This window comes from Castanea sativa, chromosome 1 (assembly GCF_040712315.1).
Source record: "Castanea sativa cultivar Marrone di Chiusa Pesio chromosome 1, ASM4071231v1".
Classification (NCBI taxonomy): domain Eukaryota; kingdom Viridiplantae; phylum Streptophyta; class Magnoliopsida; order Fagales; family Fagaceae; genus Castanea; species Castanea sativa.
This window is the reverse complement of record NC_134013.1, coordinates 56,458,915-56,486,265: the sequence shown is the minus strand read 5'-3', so window position 1 is coordinate 56,486,265 and position 27,351 is coordinate 56,458,915. Positions and strand designations below refer to the sequence as shown.

The 27,351-nt window shown below is 33.3% G+C and overlaps 2 protein-coding genes across 2 annotated transcripts; both read right to left on the bottom strand.

Annotated features, from left to right (window-relative positions):
- Positions 1-518: 518 nt before the first annotated feature.
- Positions 519-2,686, bottom strand: LOC142630317 (uncharacterized). Its single transcript, XM_075804298.1, has 3 exons — positions 2,281-2,686; positions 1,609-2,189; positions 519-1,442 (listed from the first exon to the last, which is right to left on the bottom strand). Exons 1-3 carry the CDS (start codon positions 2,684-2,686, stop codon positions 519-521), a joined length of 1,911 nt encoding a protein of 636 aa, XP_075660413.1.
- A 2,593-nt stretch (positions 2,687-5,279) lies between these two features.
- Positions 5,280-8,871, bottom strand: LOC142610333 (pentatricopeptide repeat-containing protein At2g33680-like). Its single transcript, XM_075782141.1, has one exon. The coding sequence runs from the start codon at positions 8,811-8,813 to the stop codon at positions 6,225-6,227; it is 2,589 nt and encodes an 862-aa protein (XP_075638256.1). The 5' UTR covers positions 8,814-8,871; the 3' UTR covers positions 5,280-6,224.
- Positions 8,872-27,351: the final 18,480 nt, after the last annotated feature.

The window sequence follows — 27,351 nt, the reverse complement described above, 5'->3', positions numbered from 1 at the left end:
CTACCCACAAAAGACGGCAGCCCCAAATACTTCTCATAGGATTTAACTTCTTGAAGTTGGAAGAGATTCTTAATATTTGCTTTTGCTTCTTCCGATGTAGACTTGCTAAAAAAAATTGTAGTTTTGTCTTTGTTGATCTTTTGCCCCGACAAAGACTCATATTTAGCTAGCAACTTCAAAATATTATTACAATCCTCATATGTTGCCCTGCAAAAAAGCAAGCTATCGTTTGCAAAAAACAAGTGGGTTAATTTCAAGCCCCTCTTACATAAGGAAAAACCTTTAAGATCACCAATTCCCGCCGAGTGTTTAATAAGAGCATGTAGACCTTCTGTGCAAGGAGGAAAAGGAAAGGAGAGAGGGGGTCCCCTTGCCTTAAACCTCGTTTGGGATGAATCATTCCCATTGGTTCTCCATTCACCATAATGGAATATGTCACCCGTTTTAACACAACTCATAACAAGAGCAATCCACCTAGTGCAAAAACCCATTCTCTCCATAAGTTTTTCCAAATAAACCTATTCAACTCTATCATATGCCTTACTCATATCTAGTTTTAAGGCCATAAATCCATGTCTACCGAAGCTATGGTTCTTCATATGATGGAGAGTTTCAAAGGCAACCAAAATATTATCAGAAATGAGGCGATCTTTTGCAAAAGCATATTGGTGTTCAGTAATAAGGGATGGGAGGAATTTCTTTAATCTATTAGCTAGGACCTTAGAATAAATTTTGTAAAGAACATTGCATAGACTAATAGGCCGAAACTCAGTCACTAGTTCAGGATTATCAACTTGTGGCACAAGAGTAATAAGAGTATGGTTTATAGGGTCAGGTAAGGTACCTGTGTTTAACCAAGAGAGGACTGCATTGGTTACATCATACTGCATAACCTCCCAAAAATGCTGATAGAATAGTGGAGGCATTCCATCGAGACCCAGGGCCTTTAAAGGTGCCATCTGATTCAAAGCTTCCAACACTTCCAATCCTGAAAAGTTTCCCACCAAATCGGCATTCATCTCCTCAGTTATTGAACATAGGATTTTCTCAAGAACCTCAATAGAGATGCTCGAGTTTGAAGAGGAGAAAAGCTCTTCATAGTAGTTTAACAGCTCCAACCCCATTTCCTCATGCTTGGTTACCCACTCACCTCTAGCATTTTTTATCCCCCTAATTAAATTCTTCCTGAACCTCTTAGTTGCTTTGCTATGGAAAAAGGTTGTATTGCTATCTCCTTTACTCAGCCACAAAGCCCGAGACCTTTGACACCACATTCTAGCTTCTCTATCTAGAAGAATATTTATTTCAACCTTGAGACCCCTAACCCGAGAGTTGTTCCTGCTGAGTATTGCTTCATTTTCGGCCACCACAAGCATTTTCTTTTTCTCTGCTAATTCCCTTCTCAAATGTCCGAAATTATGCTTACTCCACCAAGTCAATTCCTGCTCACATTGAGCCACCCTTTTCAAGATAGCTAGGCTAGGGTTCAGTTCACAAGGTTTACTCTAAATTGTTTGAATAGTTTCACCACAAGAGGGCTCTGACAACCACATTTCCTCAAAACTGAAGCATTTCTTCCTACTAGGCTCTTCTAACCATTAAATTTACCCATAAGGCAGAGTGATCCGATGACATAGATTGAAGATGATGGACTCTAGTTCTTGGAAATTTATGAAACCAAGAATTAGTAGCCAAGCAACGATCCAATCTTATTCTAACCGAGCGACCTTCATCATAATGTCTTGCCCATGTGAATTTAGAGCCTACAAATCCGAGATCCATGAAGCCACACTCATCAATCACATCTCGAAATAACTGCATTTGATCATGGTTTCTCCTTGGCCCACCCAACTTCTCATCATGCCGAATAATTTTGTTAAAATCCTGGGCAAAAAGCCAAGGTGTGTTCTGCCTTGAATTCAAAGTCCTCAACTTGTTCCATGCTTCAAATCTCCTTGAGGTCTCGGGTTCTCCATAAAAACCAGTAAAACGCCACTCATTCTCGGAATTCCCATTGATAATGGTATCGATGTAATACCTGTGTGAATCTACAACAGTAAGGTTCACAGTATTCTTCCAAAATAACCCTAAACCACCACCTCTATTAACCCTTGGCACCACCCACTTTTGATCAAAATTAATTTTACTCAAAGTACAATCTAGCCTTGCTTCATCTGCCAATGTTTCGGCTATAAACACGACAAAGAGATCTTTAGCCCGTATCAAAGTAACAAGCTCATTCTCTGTACGCAAGTTCCCAAGCCCACAATAGTTTCATACTAACAGATGCTTGCTTCTGGCAGGGCTGGAACCCAGCCTCTGCCAATATCTTCTTCTTAGTTGTTCTCGCCTGAGAAACCTTCCTTTTCTTAGGTAACTCAAATAAGCTTTCTGTTTCCCCAGTCGTACGTTTCTCCCCTACTACTTCAGTCATAACTATGTCTGTTTCGATCTGAGTTCTAGCAATTCTTTTCCACGAGCCTTCAGCATGCATGAGGCTGATTTGAATATTAGAAATCCCACATGATAAGGAAGAGTTAAGTGGAGCACATGCTTGTGAGAGCAACTCGTTAGAATCCTCAATAGAAGGTGATTCTATAAACTTTTCCTTATCTAAACATCCTCTGTTTTCAGCTATATTTGAAGCCACCAAGTCAAACTTACGGATTTTCCTTATCAATATCATCTATTATCTCCTCAAAATCACCGGCTTGCTTATTTCTCTCCACAGAATCCGTCATTTTTGAAATTTCAAATTCCGTAGCACTACCGGACTCTTGTGGCATCATTTTTTCCATATTTATTTCCTGAAAATCCGAAGCAATATTTGCACTAGGATGATTACTAACACTTTCCTTATCGGGTCAAACAACCTCCGGAGAAGCTTTACCTAAACGAACCACCACCACAGGAGGCTTTTGAGCCGATTGGTTTGTCGCTGGTGCACCCGATTTCCTACTAGCAAAAAAACCAGGAACTTTCACCATATTTCTCCTTACCGACACAAACGGCGCTGCCTTGATCCAGGATCCGAATTGCTGTGACTCAGTTTTTAGGCTTCCTTCACTCTCAATCCAGAGAGCACAATCACGATCATTGTGTGTTAAGTAGCCACACCAATAGCACAAGTTGGGGAGTTGTTCATATTTAAAAGACACCCATAATTCTTTGCCATTATCCAGTGAAATTACCCTCCCCCTGCACAAAGGCTGAGTGATATCCACTGAAACTCTAACTCTCATAAAATTATCCCCTTCCGATTCAGAATCATCAGTCCAAACATCAACCCTCCTTGCAGCCTCACATATTTGTTCGGCCACTTTACGTCTCCTAAATCTCACTGGAAGATCGTGCACTTGCACCCAGAAACTAGCTCTATTAAACTCCATATCCCCCACGTCTATATCTCTGTCATAGCATTGTAATACCATGAGGTGTTTATCAAAACTCCATGGCTCGGCATCAATCACTTTCTCCATCTCTTCCTTATTATCAAACGTGGACAATACCACATGGTCTCCCTCCTTTTTGATTTTAAAACTGTTCACTGATCTCCATAAAGGTGTGAACGTTTTGGCTATAGCATCTATGTTGAGAGCACGCTTTGTCAAGAATTTTGCAGCTAATATATACTTTGTTGCTGCCTGTTCTTTTGAGATCCGAAGGTTTGACCCTTCACACTCTGATAGCGTTAAACAACTCCATGATCTCGTTAGGTCTTCCATCCTAAGGAGTAAAGATAAGAAAACTGTTTCCCAAAACCCTAGAAGTAAAAACCATAAAGCCTCAAGGCAAACTTGTTGCCATGGGGGACACAAACACCTTCAAAGAAGGGACTACTTTTTTACAACCTAGGAGAAGATGGAGACCCACCTTTCGCTAGCGAGGAGAAACCTTTCAAATGCTTGTACCTTTTCACCTATTTTATTGTTCATGTAAGTAGCTTTTGTCTTGTCTAAGTTTGACACATGTTTCACAATTTTTTTCTTTTTTCTTTTCTATTATTTTTTTCACCATTTTCACTATTAATGATACTTTTTACAGTATTTTATTGTTGAGTGATGCTAGAGATACTACAAATTTTATTACTTATATCTTACAAATTGGTATGTCACCAATCACAAAAAATAATTTCAAACATTTATTCATTATATATTATTTAAGCATCACTAATCACATTTTTACCACATCAATTTGTAAACTTTTTGTTGTAGATTTTGTAGTATGAATTGGTTATTTTTTAAATTTATTTTAATGATATGAAATATATTTATTTTCTTACAACTGTTTATTTATTTTGTTATTATTATCGATTAATATTTTTTAGATCAATTTCACTTTAAATAATATCTTTTAATTTTGCCCCCTTTGAACTAAAATTCTGGCTCTGCCACTGCTCCACCCCCCCCCCCTCCCAAAAAAAAATTATTGGTCATCAACAAAATAATCAAGATCAATCTCTTGTATCATTCTATGTTATTTTATCATATAAAAAATCATACCTTTTGTCTTTTCCTTAATTAATGTGTAATTCCTTTACTACTTCTACTAATGTTATTTTATACCTTAATCTCCCTCTTTTCATTCCCTTTACTCAAATTAAATATCTCTTAGTCCATCAATCAATTACCTTTGCACATTCCCATTTCAACTATTTTCATTTTATTAACATATTCTTAATACCCAACATTGAGTACCATAGTTCCATACAGCCTAACTAGCTTTATTGTAGCAATATTGTAACTTATTCTTAGCATCCGTTTGGAATGAACTAAAAAATTTAGATTATCTACACTTTTAGCTTATTTTTGTTACTATTTATGAGTCCTATTGCACTTTTTGATACTATTAATGGGTCCTACTGTACTATTCAATTTATTTTTTAATCTATTTTCTACACTTTCAGCATAAAGTTTTCAATTTCAGCTAAATAAGCTGTTTACAAATAAACAATTAGTATCCATTTGAAAATTGCTTTTTTTGATAGTTTATTTTCATAGTATTTATCAAAAGATACAATTTTTAGTAACTTTTATGTTAAATATGTTACAAAAAATTAAAAAATAGTTTATTTATTATTTATATATATATATAAAAGCTAAAAGTTAGATTATTTGTAAAAAATACTAAGAAAGTAAAAAACTTAACTTTTTAAAAGAATTTTCAAGCGTACACTAAAAGTCATACAAACTAACGAAGATATAAGCATCAAGGCACTAACATGAACATATATAATTGGAAAAATATTAAAATTTATTGTTGAATCATTGAATTGGGTATGCCAACAAAATTTAGAACTACAACTTTTCCTACCGCAATTGGTCATGACTTTGATGTGGCAGACTGTAAGTGGTAGGTCTATGTAAGAGTAAAAGGTAAGTAGTAACAGTTTGTGAATAGTTGTAAAAAATGGTGTGGTAAATGTTGTGATTCTATAATAGCTTGGGTATGCTAAAGAATCTGTAGCTTACAGCTTAAAGAAAGTTATCACATCTACAAAGCTCATCTCCTGTCACTCTACTAGTAGCCAGCATTATGCGCTCGCTCACTGCACAGAAGAAAAAATTGTGGCATTTCCACGATAAGAGTGCCAATTCAAAGTAGGGACAGTTTTTTTCAAATGATCTTATGGAACGTATCAATCCAAATTTTTTTTGCTCAGCTAAGCTTTTTCTTTATCTTCGCATCATAATCCAATAATGTGTCGCTACTTATAATTATATACCAAAAGCATATGTTATCCATTGTTCCTAACTATCAGCACCTCCCCAACAAGCTTGCATATGATTTTAACAGAATGTGCCAACACTTTTACTCCTCACCCCGTCCCGATGAATCCTGAGTTTTCTGCACTGAACTATCATCAGATCATACGTGATTTACATGTCTGATATGATAAAGCAATGCTTCTCTTCTTGAAATAATTGTTAGAAAGCTATTATCTTTTGTTGGGCATATAACCTTCCATCATCTCCTATTCAATCCTTAGCCTATACTCAGATTCAGTTCTTCCCCTTGAACATTTTGATTGCGGATCTGCTTATTTTAGGTAGATGTATGGATCTCTGTAGTGATGGCATTGGACTGGCCAAGAGCAGCCAACTCCTCAGGTGGCAACTTCTTTATCAACTCAACCAATTCAAGGAGATGACCATCTTTCCAGATGGCATAACCCATGAACTGTGCTCAATTCTCATAGAAAGTTTTCAATCTGCACTCATTCTTCACTGTGATAGCCCCTCCAACAGTACATGGATTTCCTGGATCTTTGGATGTGAAAGATCTTGAGCAAAGAACTTTTGGGCTTCACCATCAATCACCAGCCAGCTGCAACCTGGTTCTTTATGGATTCCTTGATTGGACATCAATGCCCTAACCTTCACAACATCGTCCCACCTGCCTTTGGCAGCATAAATGTGAGATAACAATACATAATTATAGTCCACACAAGGTTCAAGTTCAAATAGTTTCTCTGCAGCTCTTTCACCAATTCCCACATTTCCATGCACTTTAGAAGCCCACAAAATTGTCTCCCAAATCAATGGATTGTTGGTAAGCTTCCACTTCTCAATAAAGCTTTCAATCTCAATAAATTTGCCTGCCCGACCAAGGATATTGACCATACAAGCATAGTGCTCAATGGTAGGAGTGATTCCATAGTACCTGCTTAAAGAGTTAAAATATGTTTCACCTTCTTCAATCAAACCCACATGGCTGCATGCAGAAAGAACTCCTATAAAGGTAATCTCATCAGGCAGGAACCCTTCATCTAACATAATTCTGAAAGCCTTGAGAGCCTCATTTCCTTGGCCATTTAGTGAGTATCCACATATGATTGTGTTCCATGAGGATGCATTCCGTGAAGCCATGTCCTTAAAAACAGCCTCAGCATCTCCTATGCACCGACATTGCCCATACATATCAACAAGTGCAGTAGCAACATACATGTTGCATGAAAGTCCAGATTTTATAGTCAAGGAATGGAGCTGCCGCCCACACTCTAGCAATACTAAACTGGAGCAACCACTTAAACAGCTGGAGAAAGTGAATTCATTGGGTTTCAAGCCTTCTTGTTGCATCTGACTGAAGCACTTAACAGCCTTCTGCCCTTGATTGCTTTGTGCATAATTAGATATAATGGCTGTCCAAGTCAAGAGGTCTCTTTCTGTAAGTTCATTCAAAATTACATCAGCATCTTCTAAGCACCTGCATTTGGCATACATGTCAAGCAGAGCGGTTCCTACATGACCATTACTGCTAAGGTCATCTTTTATGATATGGGCATGTACTTGCTTCCCAAAACCTACGTCCAAGATGTTGGAACAAGATTTTAAAATGCTAATAAATGTGAAAATGTCGGGTTCTAAACCTATCACAAGCATCTCTCTAAAGATTTTTGGTCCCAGATGACAAGCTCTGTTATCATGAAATCCAGATAAAAGTGCATTCAATGAAGCAGTATCCCGAATACTCATTGCATTAAAAACCTTCCAACCATTATTTACAAATCCAGTTTTCATGTACATTGTAACAAGTGCATTGCTGATGAAATTATCAGATTGAAAACCATATTTGTATGCACAGGCATGAATACTTTCACTGTACTTCCAGTAACCTAGACTAGTAGCAGCACTGATCAGGCTAGCAAGAGTAAACTCATTTGGTGACACACCTGAATGTCTCATCAGACAAAACATTTCAGCTGCTTCTTGGCTCTGGCCTTGTTGATGAAGACAGTGGATCATTGCACTCCAGGCCACTATTTTGGGACTTCTTATCCTCTGAAAAACTTGGAGTGCATATTCTGGAAACTCACACTTGGAATACATATTAAGAAGGCAACAACTCAGAAATTTATCAAGCTCACTACCAAACTTGATAGCCTGAGCATGCACTGCCTTCCCTCCTCTCAAATTTCCCAAGTGTGCACAACTCTTAAGAACAGTCAATAAGGTGAACTTACCATGCTTCAATTCTAATTCTCTTATTTCACAAAACAATTTTAGAATCTCTTCCCAGTCACCCATTAGAGCATATCCATCAATCAAAGCATTCCATGCCACAACACTTTTCTTAGAAATGTAAAAGAATGCCGTACTCGCAAACTCCATCAAACCACATTTTGAATAAATTTCAACAAAAGCAGACCCAACTAAAAAATTTGAAAAGAACCCCATTTTAATGACTTCTGCATGCAACTGTAACCCAAATTCTAATTCCAAGCACACTAAACAAGCCTTCAACACACTTACCAAAGTCTCTTCGTTTGATCTAATACCATCTTTCCTCATGTCACCATACAATCTAACACCATCACGGCTATATCCTTCATCTACCAACCCCTTAATTAGCACAGTCCAAGACACAACATCCCGTTCAGGCATTTCATCAAGCACCTGACGTGCGCATTGCAAACTCCCACATTTAACATACAAACTCACCAACAAATCCCAAAAATCCAAATCTGGGTCCATCCCATTTTTGATCACCTGCCCATGAACTGCCTTACCCTCATTCAAACACCCTTTTGAAGCACAACTACGTAGCACCCCGGAAAACAATTTTAGCCTCACATTGCTATCCAAACTCACATCAGCTATTGAAGGCACCGTTTTATACACATTATGCTTTGATAACTTATTGAGTATGTTCTGAAAGTGCCCATCAAAGCAAGACTCCAACTTTTCATGTGTATCACTGAAAGACGAACTGTGCTGTGAAAAAGAGCGAAGTTTCTCTATTGATTGGCGTGTTGGTATTGGGCTAAACTTTCGCAATAAACGACCTTGAAAACTAGTTACTGGGCTAAGCATTGCGTTCTATTTGAACTGAAAGGAACAGACAAAAGCAAAATACAGCTTCAATCCTGAACCAGTTCGTCTCGCCTCAGACAGAAAAGCAGGCGCGGAGTCGAGGACCTTGAAATGTATGCTGTAAGAGCTGTTACGACGAAAAATTATCGTATTTACAAGCTCTAAATTTCGTCTTAATAACTCCTTTTTGCAACGACTTTTGGGCAGTCGGACAGAGTAACTAAAAGGGCTTTTTCAAAATTTAGCTTTTAGAATGGGCCGAATTATGTAATTTATTATCCTTAATCCCTTATTTATTTTGTCTAAATCACAATTTAATTCATAAATTTTCAGTCTCTATATTTGACTCATTAAGATTTGGACTAAAATGAAGTTGTTAAGAATCATCTAAAATATGGTTTATGATTTCAATTTTTATTCCAAACTTTAGAACAAATATAACAGTTGAAAAGTTTGTAGAGCTAAATTGGGATACGGCCAGCATTAGAATATTGATGCAAACATAAAATACAAAATTAATTTCATGTAACTTTCTTGGATTAATTTCACTAACAAATAAATAGGATTGTTAAAAGAACTAAAACACAACATCCACAGCCTAAACACTTCAATGAGAGAGAGAGATTATGTTTATGTGTTATTCTTAAAAATTTATCGTATAGAAAATAATAAGGCAAAAATACAAAATTGACTCTCTAACTTTCAATGTTTTTTATTTCAGTCCTTTAACTTTAAGTTTTGTCATTTCAGTCCATTAATTTTCAATTTTTGTCAATCTAAACTTCTGTTAAAACTCAGTTAAAATTACCGTTAAACTCACTGAAAAGTGACTGTTTTATCCTTCTTCTTTCCTTTTATAAATTTCGAAATTAAAAGAAAAAAAGAAAAATATGAAGGAAAACCACTATCAAAGTGAACAACACACCGTTGCCGGCTTGTTTTTATGTCGTCTATTCTCGTCCTCTTTGTCGGAATATGCCTCGCATTGCCAGAAAATCTCAACAACAGATCGTCCTCTTCGGCGAATAATTCCGGCCAAATAAACTCCAACTCGGTCCTCATCGCTCTTCTGGACTTGCATTACACTGAGCTCCCCAAGTTGGTCGAGAAGGCCTTGTTGTTGCAGACGCTAGAGGAGACTGTCGGCAAGCACAACATCACAATCTTCGCACCCAGAAATGAAGCTCTGGAACGCGATCTTGACCCTGAGTTCAAGCGCTTTTTGCTCGAGCCTGGTAATCTCTCAAGTCGCTCCAAAAGCTCTTGATGTTCCACGTTATCCCAACTCGAATCGGATCCAACCAGTGGCCAACTCACCCTGAGTCAACTCAACACCACCGCACTCTCTCACACGACCACCTCTTCCTCACCCACCATGAAGAGACTGGAGACAAAACCGTTGACCGTGCGAAGCTCATCCACCCGGATTTCCTAACCCGACCTGACGGAGTCATCCACGAAATCGAACGCTTGCTCATCTCGCAGTCCGTACAAGACGCCTTCAACAAACGCCGTAGCCTCCACTCAATCTTTGCTGTCAAACTCGAAGGAGCCCCAGAAGTCGACCCGAGAACTCACCGTTTGAAGAAACCGGCATCAACAACAACAAACGCTTCATCATCATCATCAACAACCACATCAACGATGACGGTTACAGCAACGGTGTCTTCTTTAGATTTTTTTTTTTTTAGATTTTTCTTTTGATTTTTTTTTACCGGCAAACTTTTTTTTTTTATTTATAGATTTTTCTTTTTTCTTTTAATTTCAAAATTAAAAAAAAAAGAAGGGTAAAACGGTCATTTCTCAGTGAATTTAACGGTAATTTTAGCCAAGTTTTAACATAAGTCTAGATTAACAAAAATTAAAACTTAAAAAATTAAAATGACAAAACTTAAAGTTAGAAAACTAAAATAAAAAACGTTGAAAGTTAGAAGGTAAATTTTACATTTTTACCGAATAATAACTATTTTGTTTTTATTATGCAGACAACCAAAAGGTGTGTGTACAAAAAACACACACCACTCTTTTGTAATGGACACAATTTTTGGCCAAAATGGCCCAATACCACAATTTTCAGAAATTTTTAGCAAAAAAACACTGTTTCGGAACTAAATAGGAAAATACCACTTTTATAGTACTCGAGTTTGTCAAACTCGAGTACCATTTGGAACTTGAGTTCAAGACACTCCAGTTCCTAGAAGTTTTGCCACCGTGACACTGCTGAGGTGGAAATTTGGCAAATAAAAAAAATAATGTGATACTCGAGCTTGGTATACTCGAGTACCATGCAACACAATACTCGAGCATAACATGCTCGAGTACCTTTTATAAATAAAATGTTGTTTATTTTATTTCTACAGTACTCGAGCTCACCAAGCTCGAGTACCTTGTAACTTTTTTTTTTTTGAATTATCGACAAATAAACATAAACATAAAATGTTATTTATTTTATTTCTACAGTACTCGAGCTCACCAAGCTCGAGTACCTTGTAACTTTTTTTTTTCGATTATCGACAAATAAACATAAACATAAAATGTTGTTTATTTTATTTCTACAGTACTCGAGCTCACTAAGCTCGAGTACCTTGTAACTTTTCTTTTCTTTTCTTTTTTTTTGGACTATCGACAAATAAACATAAACATAAAAATAAGTAGCTTTTTTATGTATTTATTTATTTAAATAGAAGCATTGTAAAATACAGAAATTTTAATTTCAAAATATGAATTTAATTTCCACATTAAGTAAAACTGTTCACTGTTTTCTCATAAAAATTGTTCACTCACTTTTCTGCGTAAATTATTTTTTGTTCACTATTTAAAAAATTGTTCGCTGTTTTCTCATAAAACACCTAGTGAAATCGCGTTTTCTAAATTTAAACACCAAATCTGAATGCTTTTTCATGTTTGAATTTCACAATAATTGAATCTATTTTTCTGCATTGATAAAATCTATTTCTACATTAAAAAAATTTTCTCTCTGCACATCATGTTTACTGTATATTCGAATCTGCTTACTGCATTCATAAAATTTGATTTTTGCATTAAGTAAAACTGTTCACTGTTTTCTCATAAAAATTGTTCACTGTTTTCTGCATAAACTATTTCTAGCATTCTGCGTAAAATTATTTTCTGTTCAGCATTATTTAAAAAATTGTTCACTCACTTTTCTGCGTAAATTATTTTTTGTTCACTATTTAAAAAATTGTTCGCTGTTTTCTCATAAAACACCTAATGAAATTGTGTTTTCTAAATTTAAACGCCAAATCTGAATGCTTTTTCATGTTTGAATTTCACAATAATCGAATCTATTTTTCTGCATTGATAAAATCTACTTCTACATTAATAAAATTTTCTCTCTGCACATCATGTTTACTGTATATTCGAATATGCTTACTGCATTCATAAAATTTGTTTTTTGCATTAAGTAAAACTGTTCACTGTTTTCTCATAAAAATTGTTCATTGTTTTCTGCATAAACTATTTCTAGCATTCTGCATAAAATTATTTTCTTTTCAGCATTATTTAAAAAATTGTTCACTCACTTTTCTGCGTAAATTATTTTTTGTTCACTATTTAAAAAATTGTTCGTTGTTTTCTCATAAAACACCTAGTAAAATCGTATTTTCTAAATTTAAACGCCAAATCTGAATGCTTTTTCATGTTTGAATTTCACAATAATTGAATCTATTTTTCTGCATTGATAAAATCTACTTCTACATTAATAAAATTTTCTCTCTGCACATCATGTTTACTGCATATTCGAATATGCTTACTGCATTCATAAAATTTGATTTTTGCATTAAGTAAAACTGTTCACTGTTTTCTCATAAAAATTGTTCACTATTTTCTGCATAAACTACTTCTAGTATTCTGCATAAAATTATTTTCTGTTCAACATTATTTAAAAAATTGTTCACTCACTTTTCTGCGTAAATTATTTTTTGTTCACTATTTAAAAAATTGTTTGCTGTTTTTTCATAAAACATCTAGTGAAATCGTGTTTTCTAAATTTAAACACCAAATCTGAATGCTTTTTCATGTTTGAATTTCACAATAATCGAATCTATTTTTCTGCATTGATAAAATCTACTTCTACATTAATAAAATTTTCTCTCTGCACATCATGTTTACTGTATATTCGAATCTGCTTACTGCATTCAAAAAATCTTTTTTTGCATTAAGTAAAACTGTCCACTGTTTTCTCATAAAAATTGTTCATTGTTTTCTGCATAAACTGTTTTAGCATTGGCGCGGTTATTGCACTTAAATGGTTTTTGTGTTTTTTTTTTTTAAAAATATGTAACCATATGAATAATGGACAAACTCCATGAAAGAAAAATGAGTGATTCGTATAAATCATCTAATGGTAAGTGCCTCAAATAATTCAAATTTGTGAAAAAGTTCGAATTAGTTGAATGTAGAAATTCGGGAAAAATCAATGGAAAATCAATGAACGTACCAAATCGTGAATGTGTACATAAGATGTATAGATAGTCTAGACTTGTTGAGAAATTTGACTTCATTGAAAATTCTATACGTTAGATGTACAGATCGTATGAATTTGTTTAAAAATTTGAATTCGTTGAATGTACAAAACCGTGAAAGCTCAAGGAAAAATAGTGTACATTAGATGTACAGATAATACGAATTTGTTGAAAAATTCAAATTCGTTGAGTGTGTAAAATCGTGAAAATTCAAATGAAAATTGAAGAACATACCAAATTAAGTAAACTCAATGGAAAATTAATTACATTAGATGTTTAGATCATCCGAATTTGTTTCCAAATTTGAAGTTGTCAAATGTACAAAATTGTGAAAATTCAATTTAAAACTGTTTACTAATGTACTGATCATCTTGATTTGATGAAAATTTCAAAATTGTTGAATGAACAAAATCGTGTAAACTCAATGGAAAATCAAAGAACGTACCAAATCATTGAGCAGCACATGTAGCACTGCAAATATCAGTGTAGCAATGGTGGACAGCTCACCCCCAAAATTGATGCAAAAAATTTCCAGGGATGCTCTGCATCCTTGAAAATGGTGCATTACAAAGGGTTGCATATTTGTGTATTCATGTGAGTATGGATGGGTACTTCTGGTCAGGGCTCAATAGTACCGAGCTGTTGAACAGCACATGTAGAACTGTTTACTATCTTTGGTCATTTTCAAGGATGCTACTCGAAACGCTCTTCCCATAATCTGTGACTACTGGTTAGAAGTAATAGCACATGGGTATTTATGGTCAGGGCTCAACAAGTAATGTACAATAAATCTAATTTGGGTGATAAGTGTTATGTGTGTAACATTTCAAATTACACAAACAGAATATTGGAAACATCAACATATTTAACTGGAGGCATTTCACTTCCTAGGGTGTTTCCTACATTTCAAAGCAGAGGACATTGTCCAACCAAAGCACAAGAATCATATGTAGCAACAAAGAACAGCAGGGAAAAAATGAGTAAGTGATTTCATATAAACTTAGCAAAAACTAATGAACAGTTAATTTTTAGATTTGCAAAAGTTGAATGTACATAATCATCAGTTGTCAAACATTAACAACAACATTTTGTATTGCACATAACGTGTAGACATTAACAGTGGCGTTTAATGTTCGTAGGTAAATTTTTTTGGAAATCATCATTACTTAAATTTGAGAAGTCTGAAATATCTCTTTCATCATCTAACGCAGTAACTTCATTGATAGACTTGATGGCTCGCTCTTGTGCCTTCCCCTTTAGATGCTTCCTAGCTTTTTGGATTGCATGAAAATGGTCTAATCGCCTTTGCATTTGATTGTTCTCTTGTTCAAGAAAAGCAAGTATGTTGGCAGGTTCATCTCTAGGTAACTCAGCTGAGCGTGCCTTAGGAACTCGTAACCCATGTCATTGACAATACACCTCCAACTCGCACCTCTTCTCATATAGGATTGACCATGGTGGTTCTGCTACGGTGAACTCTATTGCGATGGTATCTGTACTTAGTTTTGCAAGTTTGCCGACCGTGATGTGCCCGACACTTCCAAGACTCTCGTACGTGTATATTGGCAAATTATTAGTCAATCTATGAAATTATTGGGTGTAGAAATAAAATCATTATTGTGGTGCATTTATAACCTCATTTCATATTCCAAGCATTATAATTTCAGTTATTAGAGCTTGTCATGTCAATACAGGCTAGAAAAACACTACATGAACAGGATTTTAAATGTTCCCAATGTCACAATGAGATTTGAAAATGTGGGCGATAGTTGCAGTGTTCTTGAACAGAGAATCATATTTAATTGACACAGTGCTATGTCCCTGGCACCAGGGTACGTTTTTTCATATATTTAAGTATTCTCATGAATGTGGATGATATGGCTGAACAGTGTGTGAAATCGTGCCGAGCTGTTGAGCAGCATGTGTGAAATAGTGGCGTCTGTTGGCACATGTGGTTCGTATGACTACAGTTGGTGCTACAGCAGCGGGCTAGTGACGTGTTTTCAAAAAACTACTCATGCCACAGTTGGTGTTGCATCATGTTTTCTGCATAAATTATTCACTGTTCATTAGGTGTTTTATGATCCACATGCTCTAATACCAATGACTACCCAGGAGAGAGCATAACAGTAATATGGAAGCAGAAACAATGATAAAATAGATAATAAACAAGTAAATAGCAAAATAGATATATTCAAAATAAGGTTAAAATGAAGTATGGAATATGAAAACAAAAACTAGTAAAATCTTACTTGAATAAAAACTTCAGTCTTTGATAAACTTGAAAACAAACTACTGTCTTTGATACAAGCTTGAAAATAAAACTGTCTGAAGAGAAAGGTTACAAGATTACAAGATGGGGAGAGAGTTCAAAAGTCTTTCTGAGGGAGAGGGAAGGCTATTACAAAAGGCTTTCTAAAACTTGGAAAGTAAAAGCTAGGAATCTTAGAAACTTAGAAACTTGTCTTCTGTCTTCGTAGTGCGTCTCTTTTATAGGTGAAATGAACCATGGTAAAGTAATCTGAGTAGGTAAATTTAACTCAAGTTAATTTGTCAATGGTATGGAAATTAGTAATAATGAGTAATAGTCTGTTTGCGTCTGTTTGGGAATCTTTCAGATCTCGAGAATCTATCAAATCTCATTTTACCCATGCTAGTAAATAGTAGTAACTTTTGAACATCTGTCTGTATCTGTTTGGACTGTCTTGATTTCTCTAAAAGCTATTCACGCGTGCTGGTGAATAGTGATCAGTCGCCGGTGAATAGTGATCTATCTGCCGTCTGTCTTTCAATCTGTATCATTCTAGGATCCTTAACAATCTTTCTTTTCCCAAATAGCCTCCTTGCTGAAGGTATTGGACCATATACGGTTATCCTATTTGTGTAACTATATAAGTAGAAGCCTCTGTCTAATTCTTTCTATATCTCATAAATCTTATTACTCATGAAATTAGACCATCTTGAGCCAGAGCATCCGGATCATCAAGTGGTAAATAAGTATCTCCTGTATACCAGTTGTATTCAAGGATACAACCCCAATCATGAATAACAGCCAAAATGTGTACTGGCCAAGCTTTCATATAATAACTACTGTCCCAGGTAGGAAGAGTACTCCAAATAGTGATCTTCATATAATTAAGTCCTCCAATCTGTGCGGCTACTTCTTGGATGACTTTGGGAAATAAACTAATCTGAATGCCAGCTTGTCATGTTGACTTTATTGTGAAATTTTTGAAAAAATATTTTGTCCATAACTTGCATTAACAGAGGTAATTAAAACATATATATATATATATATATATATATATATATATATATATATCTTGTCTTTTTTGGTAATTTACAACTCAAACCGCCACTTTTAGGTGATTTATCTTATTTGAGGCACTTACCATTAGGTGATTTATATGAATCACTCATTTTTCATTCATGGAGTTTGTCCATTATTCATATGGTTACATATTTAAAAAAACACAAATACCATTTAAGAGCAATAACTGCGCCAAAGCTAAAAACAGTTTATGCAAAAACAGTGAACAATTTTTATGAGAAAATAGTGAACAGTTTTACTTAATGCAAAAAAAAAAAAAAAAGATTTTATGAATGCAGTAAGCAGATTTGAATATACAGTAAACTTGATGTGCAGAGAGAAAATTATATTAATGTAGAAACATATTTATAAATACAGAAAAATAGATTCGATTATTGTGAAATTCAAACATGAAAAAGCATTCAGATTTGGCGTTTAAATTTAGAAAACACGATTTCACTAGGTGTTTTATGAGAAAACAGTGAACAATTTTTTAAATAGTGAAAAAAAAATAATTTACGCAGAAAAGATAGTGAACAATTTTTTAAATAATGCTGAACAGAAAATAATTTTAAGCAAAATGCTAGAAATAGTTTATGCAGAAAACAGTGAAATTTTTTTATGAGAAAACAGTGAACAATTTTACTTAAGGCAAAAAACAAATTTTATGAATGCAGTAAGCAGATTCAAATATACAGTAAACATGATGTGCAGAGTGCAAATTTTATTAATGTAGAAATAGATTTTATCAATGCAGAAAAATAGATTCGATTATTGTGAAATTCAAACATGAAAAAGCATTCAGATTTGACGTTTAAATTTAGAAAACACGATTTCACTAGGTGTTTTATGAGAAAACAGCGAACAATTTTTTAAATAGTGAACAAAAAATAATTTACTTAGAAAAGTGAGTGAACAATTTTTTAAATAATGCTGAACAGAAAATAATTTTACGCAGAATGCTAGAAATAGTTTATGCAGAAAACAGTGAACAATTTTTATGAGAAAACAGTGAACAGTTTTACTTAATGCAAAAATCAAATTTTATAAATGCAGTAAGCAGATTCGAATATACAGTAAACATGATGTGCAGAGAGAAAATTATATTAATGTAGAAGTAGATTTTATCAATGCAGAAAATAGATTCAATTATTGTGAAATTCAAACATGAAAAAGCATTCAGATTTGGAGTTTAAATTTAGAAAACACAATTTTATTAGGTGTTTTATGAGAAAACAGCGAACAATTTTTTAAATAGTGAACAGAAAATAATTTACGCAAAAAAGAGAGTGAACAATTTTTATGAGAAAACAGTGAATATTTTTACTTAATGTAGAAATTAAATTCATATTTTGAAATTAAAATCTCTATATTTTACAATGCTTCTATTTAAATAAATAAATACATAAAAAAGCTACTTATTTTTATGTTTATGTTTATTTGTCGATAATCCCAAAAAAAAAGAAAAGAAAAGTTACAAGGTACTCGAGCTTAGTGAGCTGGAGTACTGTAGAAATAAAATAAACAACATTTTATGTTTATGTTTATTTGTCGATAATCCCAAAACAAAATAAAATAAAGTTACAAGGTACTCGAGCTTGGTGAGCTCGAGTACTATAGAAATAAAATAAACAACATTTTATGTTTATGTTTATTTGTTGATAATCCAAAAAAAAAAAAAAAGTTACAAGGTACTCGAGCTTGGTGAGCTCGAGTACTGTAGAAATAAAATAATTGACTTTTTATTTATAAAAGGCACTCGAGCATGTTATACTCGAGTATTGTGTTGCATGGTACTCGAGTATACCAAGCTCGAGTACCACATTATTTTTTTATTCGCCAAATTTCCACCTCAGCAGTGCCACGGTGGCAAAAGTTCTAGGAACTCGAGTGTCTTAAACTCGAGTTCCAAATGGTACTCGAGTTTGACAAACTCGAGTACCATAAAAGTGGTATTTTCCTATTTAGTTCCGAAACAGTGTTTTTTTGCTAAAAATTTCTGAAAATTGTGGTATTGGGCCATTTTGGCCCACAATTTTTAGCAATAGATTGGATTAGGCCCACTATTAGGCAAATTCTATTTGGGTTTGGATTAGCCCAATATTTCTAACATCCGGCAAACACTCCATTTTCTAACATCTTGCAAACGTTCTATTTGGGGTTGGGCTCATGGTGAGTTTTATTTATTTGCTAAGGATATCCTAACTACAAAATTTAAGATTTTGATTCTCTCCATATTTTGACATTTTGGATTTAAGGTTTATTATCAAAGAGATTAAGAGCCCGTTTGGATAGGCTGTTCGCAAAGTCTTAACGCGCATTTTAGCAAAAACGTGATTTTGTAAACCGTTTGGTTCCAAAAATTTAGCACATTTGCATTTTTAAAACCAAGATTTTCACATTTTAGAAACATTACTTCTCTCTGCTTTTTTCAAAAATGCATTCTAAGTTACCGCTAATTTTTTTTCTAAAAATCAAAATAGCGCCAACGATAATCTTAATTACCTAAAAATCAGCTCATCCCTTCCCCCATGTATATCTTCTCCTCTGTTCTCTCAGTCATTCTAACTTCTCCACGAATTCTCTTTTCTCTTATGTTGCTTTTGTGTTGTTTGCCGTCGTCGTCGTTGATCACGCTTGCTAGGTAATTCTCTGTTACCCTTATGCTGAATTTAAGTTATAGATTTGGGCTTTTTGCATGGTGGGTTACACATTGTTAGAAATCTAAATTTTGGAACTTATTTTGACTAAAAGATTTGTTGTTGCTGCTGTTTTTGTTTCTAGGTTGTGGATTTATTTGGGTTTTTGGTTGCTTTTGAAACATGCCCATTTGGGTTTTGGTTATCATTGTTTTATATTTGTAGACACAGATATCATTGGAGTCAAAACTTTTTTTTTTGGGAATAAATGGATAAAAGAGTTTTCTTTATTCTGTTTCTCAGTTCAAGAATCAAGATTGTGTTTATGGATTTTCGATAAAAAATCATTTTTTAACCAAAAAAAAAGAAGAAGAAAATTCCCGACATAATTTTAATTTCTAAAATTTTGGTGAGCAATAATGCACTCTCTAAACCAAACAAAATGACAAACGGTGCAAACTAATGATTGGCAAATTGGATTGATCATCCTAATTTAATGGCTTGTCCTAGTCAATACGAAGTCCTATATAACTCTCTCTTTTGAAGTTTTTACTTTCCAATACTCCAAACTCCAAGAGTAAAAGAATGATTCCCTTGCTGCAGCACAAACACTTTGCAAGTTGTATCCTCCATTTGAGACACATTTTAACAGAAAGCAAATCCTCAAACTCCAATAAAGAATTAGGATCCTGCAATGCAAATTTGACTTGCACAATTAATTATACCTCACGTGGATCACTATGACTTATATCTATGCCAACATTGATGGTTCCGGATTTTCATGTTGCTGGAAGTTCGGGAACTCATCAAATTATAGCAGAAGATATGGTCTTAACTCTTGGCAGATCAGATGCATGTGATTTTGATTATGAAGTCAAGAGTTTTTCTAGTTGCCCGAGACGAATTAGATGATGCTTTGACCTCTTTAAATTTTATTCTTTCTTTTTTCTTTCCACAACTATAATTTAAATATTAAACTTGGACCAACGACCAAGACACATGATACTTAAGAGTTAAGATTACACTTGCTTAATTACTTGAGTTTAAAACCTATTAAAACATAGTCCCCCTTTATGTTAAAAAAAAAAAGTATGCTATCTAATCTTTAACCAGCCAATTTGGATAGCGGTTCAACGCAGGAATTGGCAAGTAGGGTTGGTAATCTTTCATTATTTAGTGAGATTTACACATTATTGAACTTTCATTTTGCCTTTTTCAAAGCCGTGAGCTAACCATCGTCGGTTTACCATTGCCATATACATAAGTTACATTAAACATTAGAAGAAGAAAAAGTTGTTCATTGTGTAAATCAATCGGGTGACTTGTATGAAACATGTGCTAAAATCATTAATATGATCTAGAACTATTAGACTATTGAACCTACAACAAACCCATGGAGCTATCTAACTTATATGACTGAAAGCTATGTGAATTTAGCTTCACATTATTAAAACTTAGAAGGTGGTTAGTATACAGGAGTGCAGTGGTGCCTTATGCACTTTCCATGAGAGTTATATTTATGTAAATCTGAACAATGAAGTTGTAATTAAACTTCCCAAGTGGTTCCGGAAAGATCTTATGTGCTTCACAAATCACAGGAGTTGCTGCACTTGCTACTAATTTTGCCCTCCAATAGTCCAATTATCATATTTATCCATTTTATAATATTTTGAAGTTCACAACTTTTTTTGCACATTCTTGGAAATTAAACACAACATCAAAAATCAAAATTTCCAATCTCCAATGGTCAATGATGTTACAAATTTTGAATAAAACACTTCATTATTAAATTTGTATCCAAAAAAAGTGAGAAAAAATGGATTTTAAATATATATAAAGTATCATATAGAGAGTTGAATATATATTATTTACTTATTTTATATAAGAAAGTTATTTTAAGGTATATTCTTAGGCCTCAAATTGTAATGAACTAGTCATAGTTGAGGTTTTTGTTAACATGTGCCTTGTGCACTTGATAAGGAGACTCCAAAAGGTCTCGTTTGTATTGAGATATAACAAAAAGTAGTAAAAATATAAAATTTAAATTGAAAGTAAATCAATTGTATTATAAAATTCTACCAAAACATGTTTATATAACCCTTGAATAAATTTGCAAACATTTCTCCAGTGTGGCATGTATAGATTTCAGAGGACAAAGTAACTTGCGTAATTAGATTAAGGAAAAAGTTAACAAATGTCTTAACATTATTTGTTGGCAAACTACTTTAGGAAATTTTTTTATAAAAAAGAAAAAAAAAATTAATATTTTGATAACATATTTTATTTCTTATAAAAAAGTAGTATAATTTTTTTTAATGATTCATTAACAATTGTTTTAAGGACATTTATTAACCGAACTCTTAGATTAATGCATCGATAATGCATTGGGATTTGCAAAATTTTGAGTGAACAGTGATTCGAACATGTTATCAACGATTCAATATAAAACTAAGCCACTAAGCCATGTGAACAGTGAACTTGTGGTTAGCTGGATTCAAAAGAGAATAAAAAGGAATTCATAGCTGGGAACTTAAGTAGTAGGCCAAGCCAGTGAAGAATTTCAGTCAACTTTAACCATTAGATTTCCTTTATTTAATTTTTAAAATAATTTTGCAACCGAATTGATTATCATTTGCTTATATTTTTTTTAAAATTATGCCCCTAAAACAATAATGGCACAAGCCTTTGTTTTGTTTTCTCAGCTCAAATATGGAATTATAAGGCCAAGAATGAATACATTATGGAGAGTTAGTATCGTATGCCCATACATGTCTTTCTTTTTTTATGAACAAAAAATAAGAAAGAAAGCGACTTGAGTTGACGTTTTCATTTAAGCGTGATCATAGGTCATAGTAAATTGTTTAAGATCAATTTTAAGCTGCTTATATTGAAGAGCTATACTCTCATCAATTGATAAAATGTGTTAAAAAAATTAATTGATTTCCTTAGCGATTATAGACCAAATTTTGCTATTGAGTAGCCACTTTCTAATTAAGAATATATAAAATTATGATTTTTCTCTAAAAATTAAAAGCAAGACATTAAGTTGGTAGTTGTTTTGTTCCTTTTCCCCCATGAATAAACGACATTAATTTGGTAGTTAAATGAACTATTAGTAAATGTGGCATCAAAATGAGACCCACCAAGACTAAAAATTAGATTTCTGAATCTCCTTTATATGCTATTTTATTGAGTCTTAATCATTACCCATTAAAAATAAAATGTATTGTTCCTCCTTTTTTTTTTTTTTCAATTTTTTTTGGGTACTAAGCTGGTACATTAGTGGTAGGTGAAGATGTAGGGAGAGAATTTCACAAAAGAAGAAGCATACCTACACATTTGCGAAAGTGAGATCAACACTATATATCAGCATGATTAAGATGGTATGTATGATTAATCATTGAGTCAAATGAAAGGCAAGCAACCCACAATTTGTAACTTCTAAGGCCTTCTTTCTTTCAATACATGTCAATTTTCCAAAAGAAAAAAGGTAGGACCTACGTGGGACCCTCCAAAAAGGGGCATCCAATGACAGGTGTACACATCACTAAGACACCACCATACACTCACAGTCAAAGAAACCAAAAATGATAGGGCCATGCCACCCCACCACAAAATTTTCCCTTTATTTTTAGTCAAAAAAAGTTGAACCGTAACTAAAACCTGAACCTTTTTACAAAACCATCAAAAAGCAAACCATTGGTAGGAAAGTCCATAATTGAGACTATGTTTGACAACATACAAAATAATTTTCTTTCAAGTGTTGAAAATATTTTACGGAAAGAAAAACATTCTAATCTGTTTGGTTATGTTCTAGGAAATAGGCCGAAAAAGTATTTTTGGTGTTTGGTTCTCCACTGTAAAACATTTTCTAGAGAAAATGTCAAAAAATACCTATAATACAATTGGATTATAATTTTCAATGGATTGATTGATCAAATCAATGGATCAATTATAATTTTTAACCAAATCATGAAAAAAAAAAATACTACACTATAAATGGGAACAACCCCATAAAAACCTAGATCTCTATTAGAGAATGTGGGTCTTGAGTGAAAAGAAACATGGAAGATGGGTTGGTGGAGGAAAATGAATGGGTCGGGGGAGGTGGAGGTGGTTCGGTGTAGTAAAATTGATGGGTCGGTGGAGGTGGGTTGGGGGAGGAAGAGGGATGGATCGGTGGTGTGGAGGTGGGTCGGTGGAGGAAAATGGATGGGTCAGTGGATGACAATCTACCTAAATTACCTTCACCAATGGTGGGGCTTGCATGCACAATGACATGGCTGTGGGTCAGGGAAGACGATCTGAGCTTCATTGGCGAGGTTGTGGGGTCGCAGATGATGATCTGGTCTTAATCGGTAGCCAATCTCTCCATCCTTTAGGTTGGGCTTGGTGTGACTCGTGAGCGATTAGAGTGAGAGTGAGGAGAACAAAATTTTTCAAGAGGAGTGTAAATGGTTTGAAGGTAAAATCAGTGTGTAAAATATTTTACATGTGTAGGTGAGTTATTTTACGGTCAAATACTTTAATTTTTAGTTTGACTTTATTTTTCTGAGTTACCAAACACCATCATTGGTGTAAAACGTTTTCCGATTTTCCTTTACACCTAAAACAAACACAGCCTGAGTCGACATCGTTTTGCCTTTATACGATACAAGATAATGAAATGAATATCATCTTTGCAATTTCCACATTTTGCTTTAAAATGGACAAACTTAGAAGGTATATCAGAATCACATGATCCTGAAAGAACAAAAAAAGAAAAAAGAAAAAAGAAGTAAATACACTGAAATTGTTATTTTCTTAGTTAAATTTAACAAAATTTTTTGAAGAAATTATTAGTTGTACACCATAAGGAAGAGAAAAAGTTGAAGATTGCACTATTGTTTTCTTAGATTGCATTTGTAATCATTGTAATTTTATTAGATTTAACTTAAAAAGTAACATGTTGGAGGTATTTGTTCATTTCCTAAATATAGAGGGAGAAATTAGTTGGTTTCAAAGATAAAGGGGAAATTGTGAACTACCCCTTATAGAAATGGGAAAATGCTTCCCCCCCCCCCCCCAAAAAAAATGTATAATATGATGAATAATTCTAGTGACACAACTTTGTCTACAACTTTTTCTTAAACTTGATAAGTCTACAAGTTGTGAGCAATGAAATTCAAAAGTAATGTAAGTGGTAGGTTTACATGAACAAAATTGTTCACCAATCATAAATTATCATCTCAACGAATTGTAAAAAAAGTTATGTCAATGGTAAAGTCATAATAATATAACTAGCGAGCTACCCCACCTTCTAAATAAAACCACCCACCACCAACAAGTGTGGCTCAGCGGTAGGAAACCCTCGCAAGCCCCATTTACTCAAAGGTTTGAGTCCTAGCTCATGCAACTTTGGGTTGTGGGTTGTTTCGGCATTTGATCCAAGCTAGCTCAACGGTATAAAACGTAGGTGCAAGTAGGGGTATGCCCTGTTATGCGTTGTTGGTACCCTTGAGCTTACCCAAATTGTACTTTGGGGCATGGGGGCAATGATTACATACATGAGTCTCTTTGTTTTTGTTCCTAAAAAAAAGGAAAACCACCCCACGTTTTCTATTAAAAAAAAAAAACTATACCTCATATCACCTCAAAAAAATAAATGATAAATAAATAAATAAAACCCACCAAACCAATTGCAACTTCCTGAATTTAAAAAAAAAAAAAACCATATCAACAAATAATTCACTTTTGCCAAATAACAAACTCTTTTATATATATATATATATATATATATATATATATATATATATATATATATATATATATATATATATATATATGGTTGTTAAATCTACGCTGCATTAGTTGAGTACTTGACTGCTTGGGTTCCCATTGAACATAGAAGAAATAAGCCTATAATTAGAATGCAAAATTTTAATCTTTTAGCCAAAAGAACTTGAGTTTCATTATGTTCCATTATTAATGAAATTTTCTACTAAGAATTTAAGAACATACCTATTTTTCAATGAAGTTTGGGTCTTAAATTCCTTTGCATTTACTTCAACTCCACCCTTTCATTGCTATACAGAAAATAGAAAATCAACTTTGCTAGAATATAGTTGCAAAATACAAAGTTAAATGAGAAAGAAAAAAAAAATGTACCAGCTGCTCATGTGAGGATTCTATCAATGAATTTTCTGGTTCTTAAAGTTTCTTAAATTCCTTTGCATTTACTTAAACTTCACCATCTCATCGCTATACAGAAAATAGAGAATCAATTGTGTTAGAATATAATTGCAAAATACAAAGTAAAATGAGAAGGAAAAAAAATACCAATTGTTTTTATGATGATTCTATAAGCAATTGCTATATACGTAAATTTTGAAAAAGAAAAATGATACTGGGGATGTTGTCTTTAAAGATAAAATTATGAAATTAGAAAAATGATATTGGAGAAATTACCTTTAAAGCTAAAATTATAAAATCATGGAGGAAACTGCTTCTAAATAATAGACTTACTTTTAGGGGTAAAAACCTATTTTTGTTCCTCTTTTCTTTAAAGAAAAATTATAAAATCATGGAGAAAATTGCTTCTAAATAATAGGCAAACTTATAAATAAAAAATACCTAAAACATGCTTTTTTTTTAAAAAAAAAAAATGTAAAACCATGTTTAGTAGGCTATTAGGAGAGGATTCTAAAATCCTAAAATTTAGAATTTTTTTTTTCTTGAAATTGTAAAATAAAATAAAATTATGGTCCTATTTTGTAGGTAATATTTTAGTAAGAGTTAGAAGTGTATATTTATCCCTACTTAAACTTTTAGTTTACCCCTACTTAAACATAGAGTATAGGGGTATTTTGGAACCAAAAAAAAAAATCCGGTCCAAATAGGGAAAGCCTCTTAAATAGTAGTATCGATGTACTTCTTTCTGTCCCAAATTGTTAATTTTGTTTTAAAAAAATTAACTTTTTAAGGAAACATAATTTAAAGATATTAATAATTTAAAATGAAGTCACAATAAAATATGGTTTTTATGTAAACTTTTACTATACTTCTTGTATGTTTTTTTAAGGGTATTTTATTTATGATCATTGTATATCTTTTAGTTTTTTATTTTATTTTTATTATCTATCATTTCTTCACAATGATGACTCTTTACCATCAAATTAAGACACGATTTGATGTTTAGTGTAAGGCCATATTTGAACTTATATCCCTTATTGAAGAGTAAAAGAAAGCTTCTTGAAATCACCATATTAGAATAATTAAAATAAACGATTTTAATCATAATGGGTACCATGTTGAAAAAAGTAATAATAGAACTCATTTTCGTCCATCTAAAAGCACATACGATGTTATGTTATTTAAAAACCTTATTAAATCAAATAAATAACGTATGTATTTCTAAATAACGTGAATTTATATTTAAATTTTTAACTTCTAGATACTCATTATGAAAAGTCAAAAGCCTTGTAATTTAACCGTTACTTCTAAATGTTTCGTACGAAGACACACAAAATGAGAAAGGATTCTTTTCCGATTAAAAATAGTAATAACACTAAAAATAGATGAACTAATTTAAATGAGCAGACATTATATACTATTTCTTAGGTGAAAAACAAGCAAATTGGGGTTGTATTGTATCAAGACTCAAATTCAGGTTAAGGTCTTCTAAAAACAAAAAACAAAAAAGAAGTTGAGGTAAAAACGACGATGTATTAAGGTTGGATGGTAATGAAAATAACAGACAATCTAGGCTACACAGTAGCTATCGAGAAAATATAAAAAAATTTTAGATACAGCTGGAAGGATTAGTGCTTCTTCTTCTCATATTCATAAATTTATAATAGACCCTACCTATCATAAATGTGAAATGAGAAAATATCATTCTCCTACCTAATAGCTGCTTCAAATTCAAAAATATAATACGCTGTAAAAAAGAATATTGACCAAGGTCACAGTAATTCAGTTGGTACGGAAGGTCTTACACAGCGTCGGTGGTGCTTAACCGTAGGTTAGTTTTTTTTTTATCTCTTTCTTTTTTAGTCACAGAGAAAGTCATAAATTTAAGAGAGAGAGAGAGAATCGCTTGGTATATAAGCCAGCGAAGCAAAAGG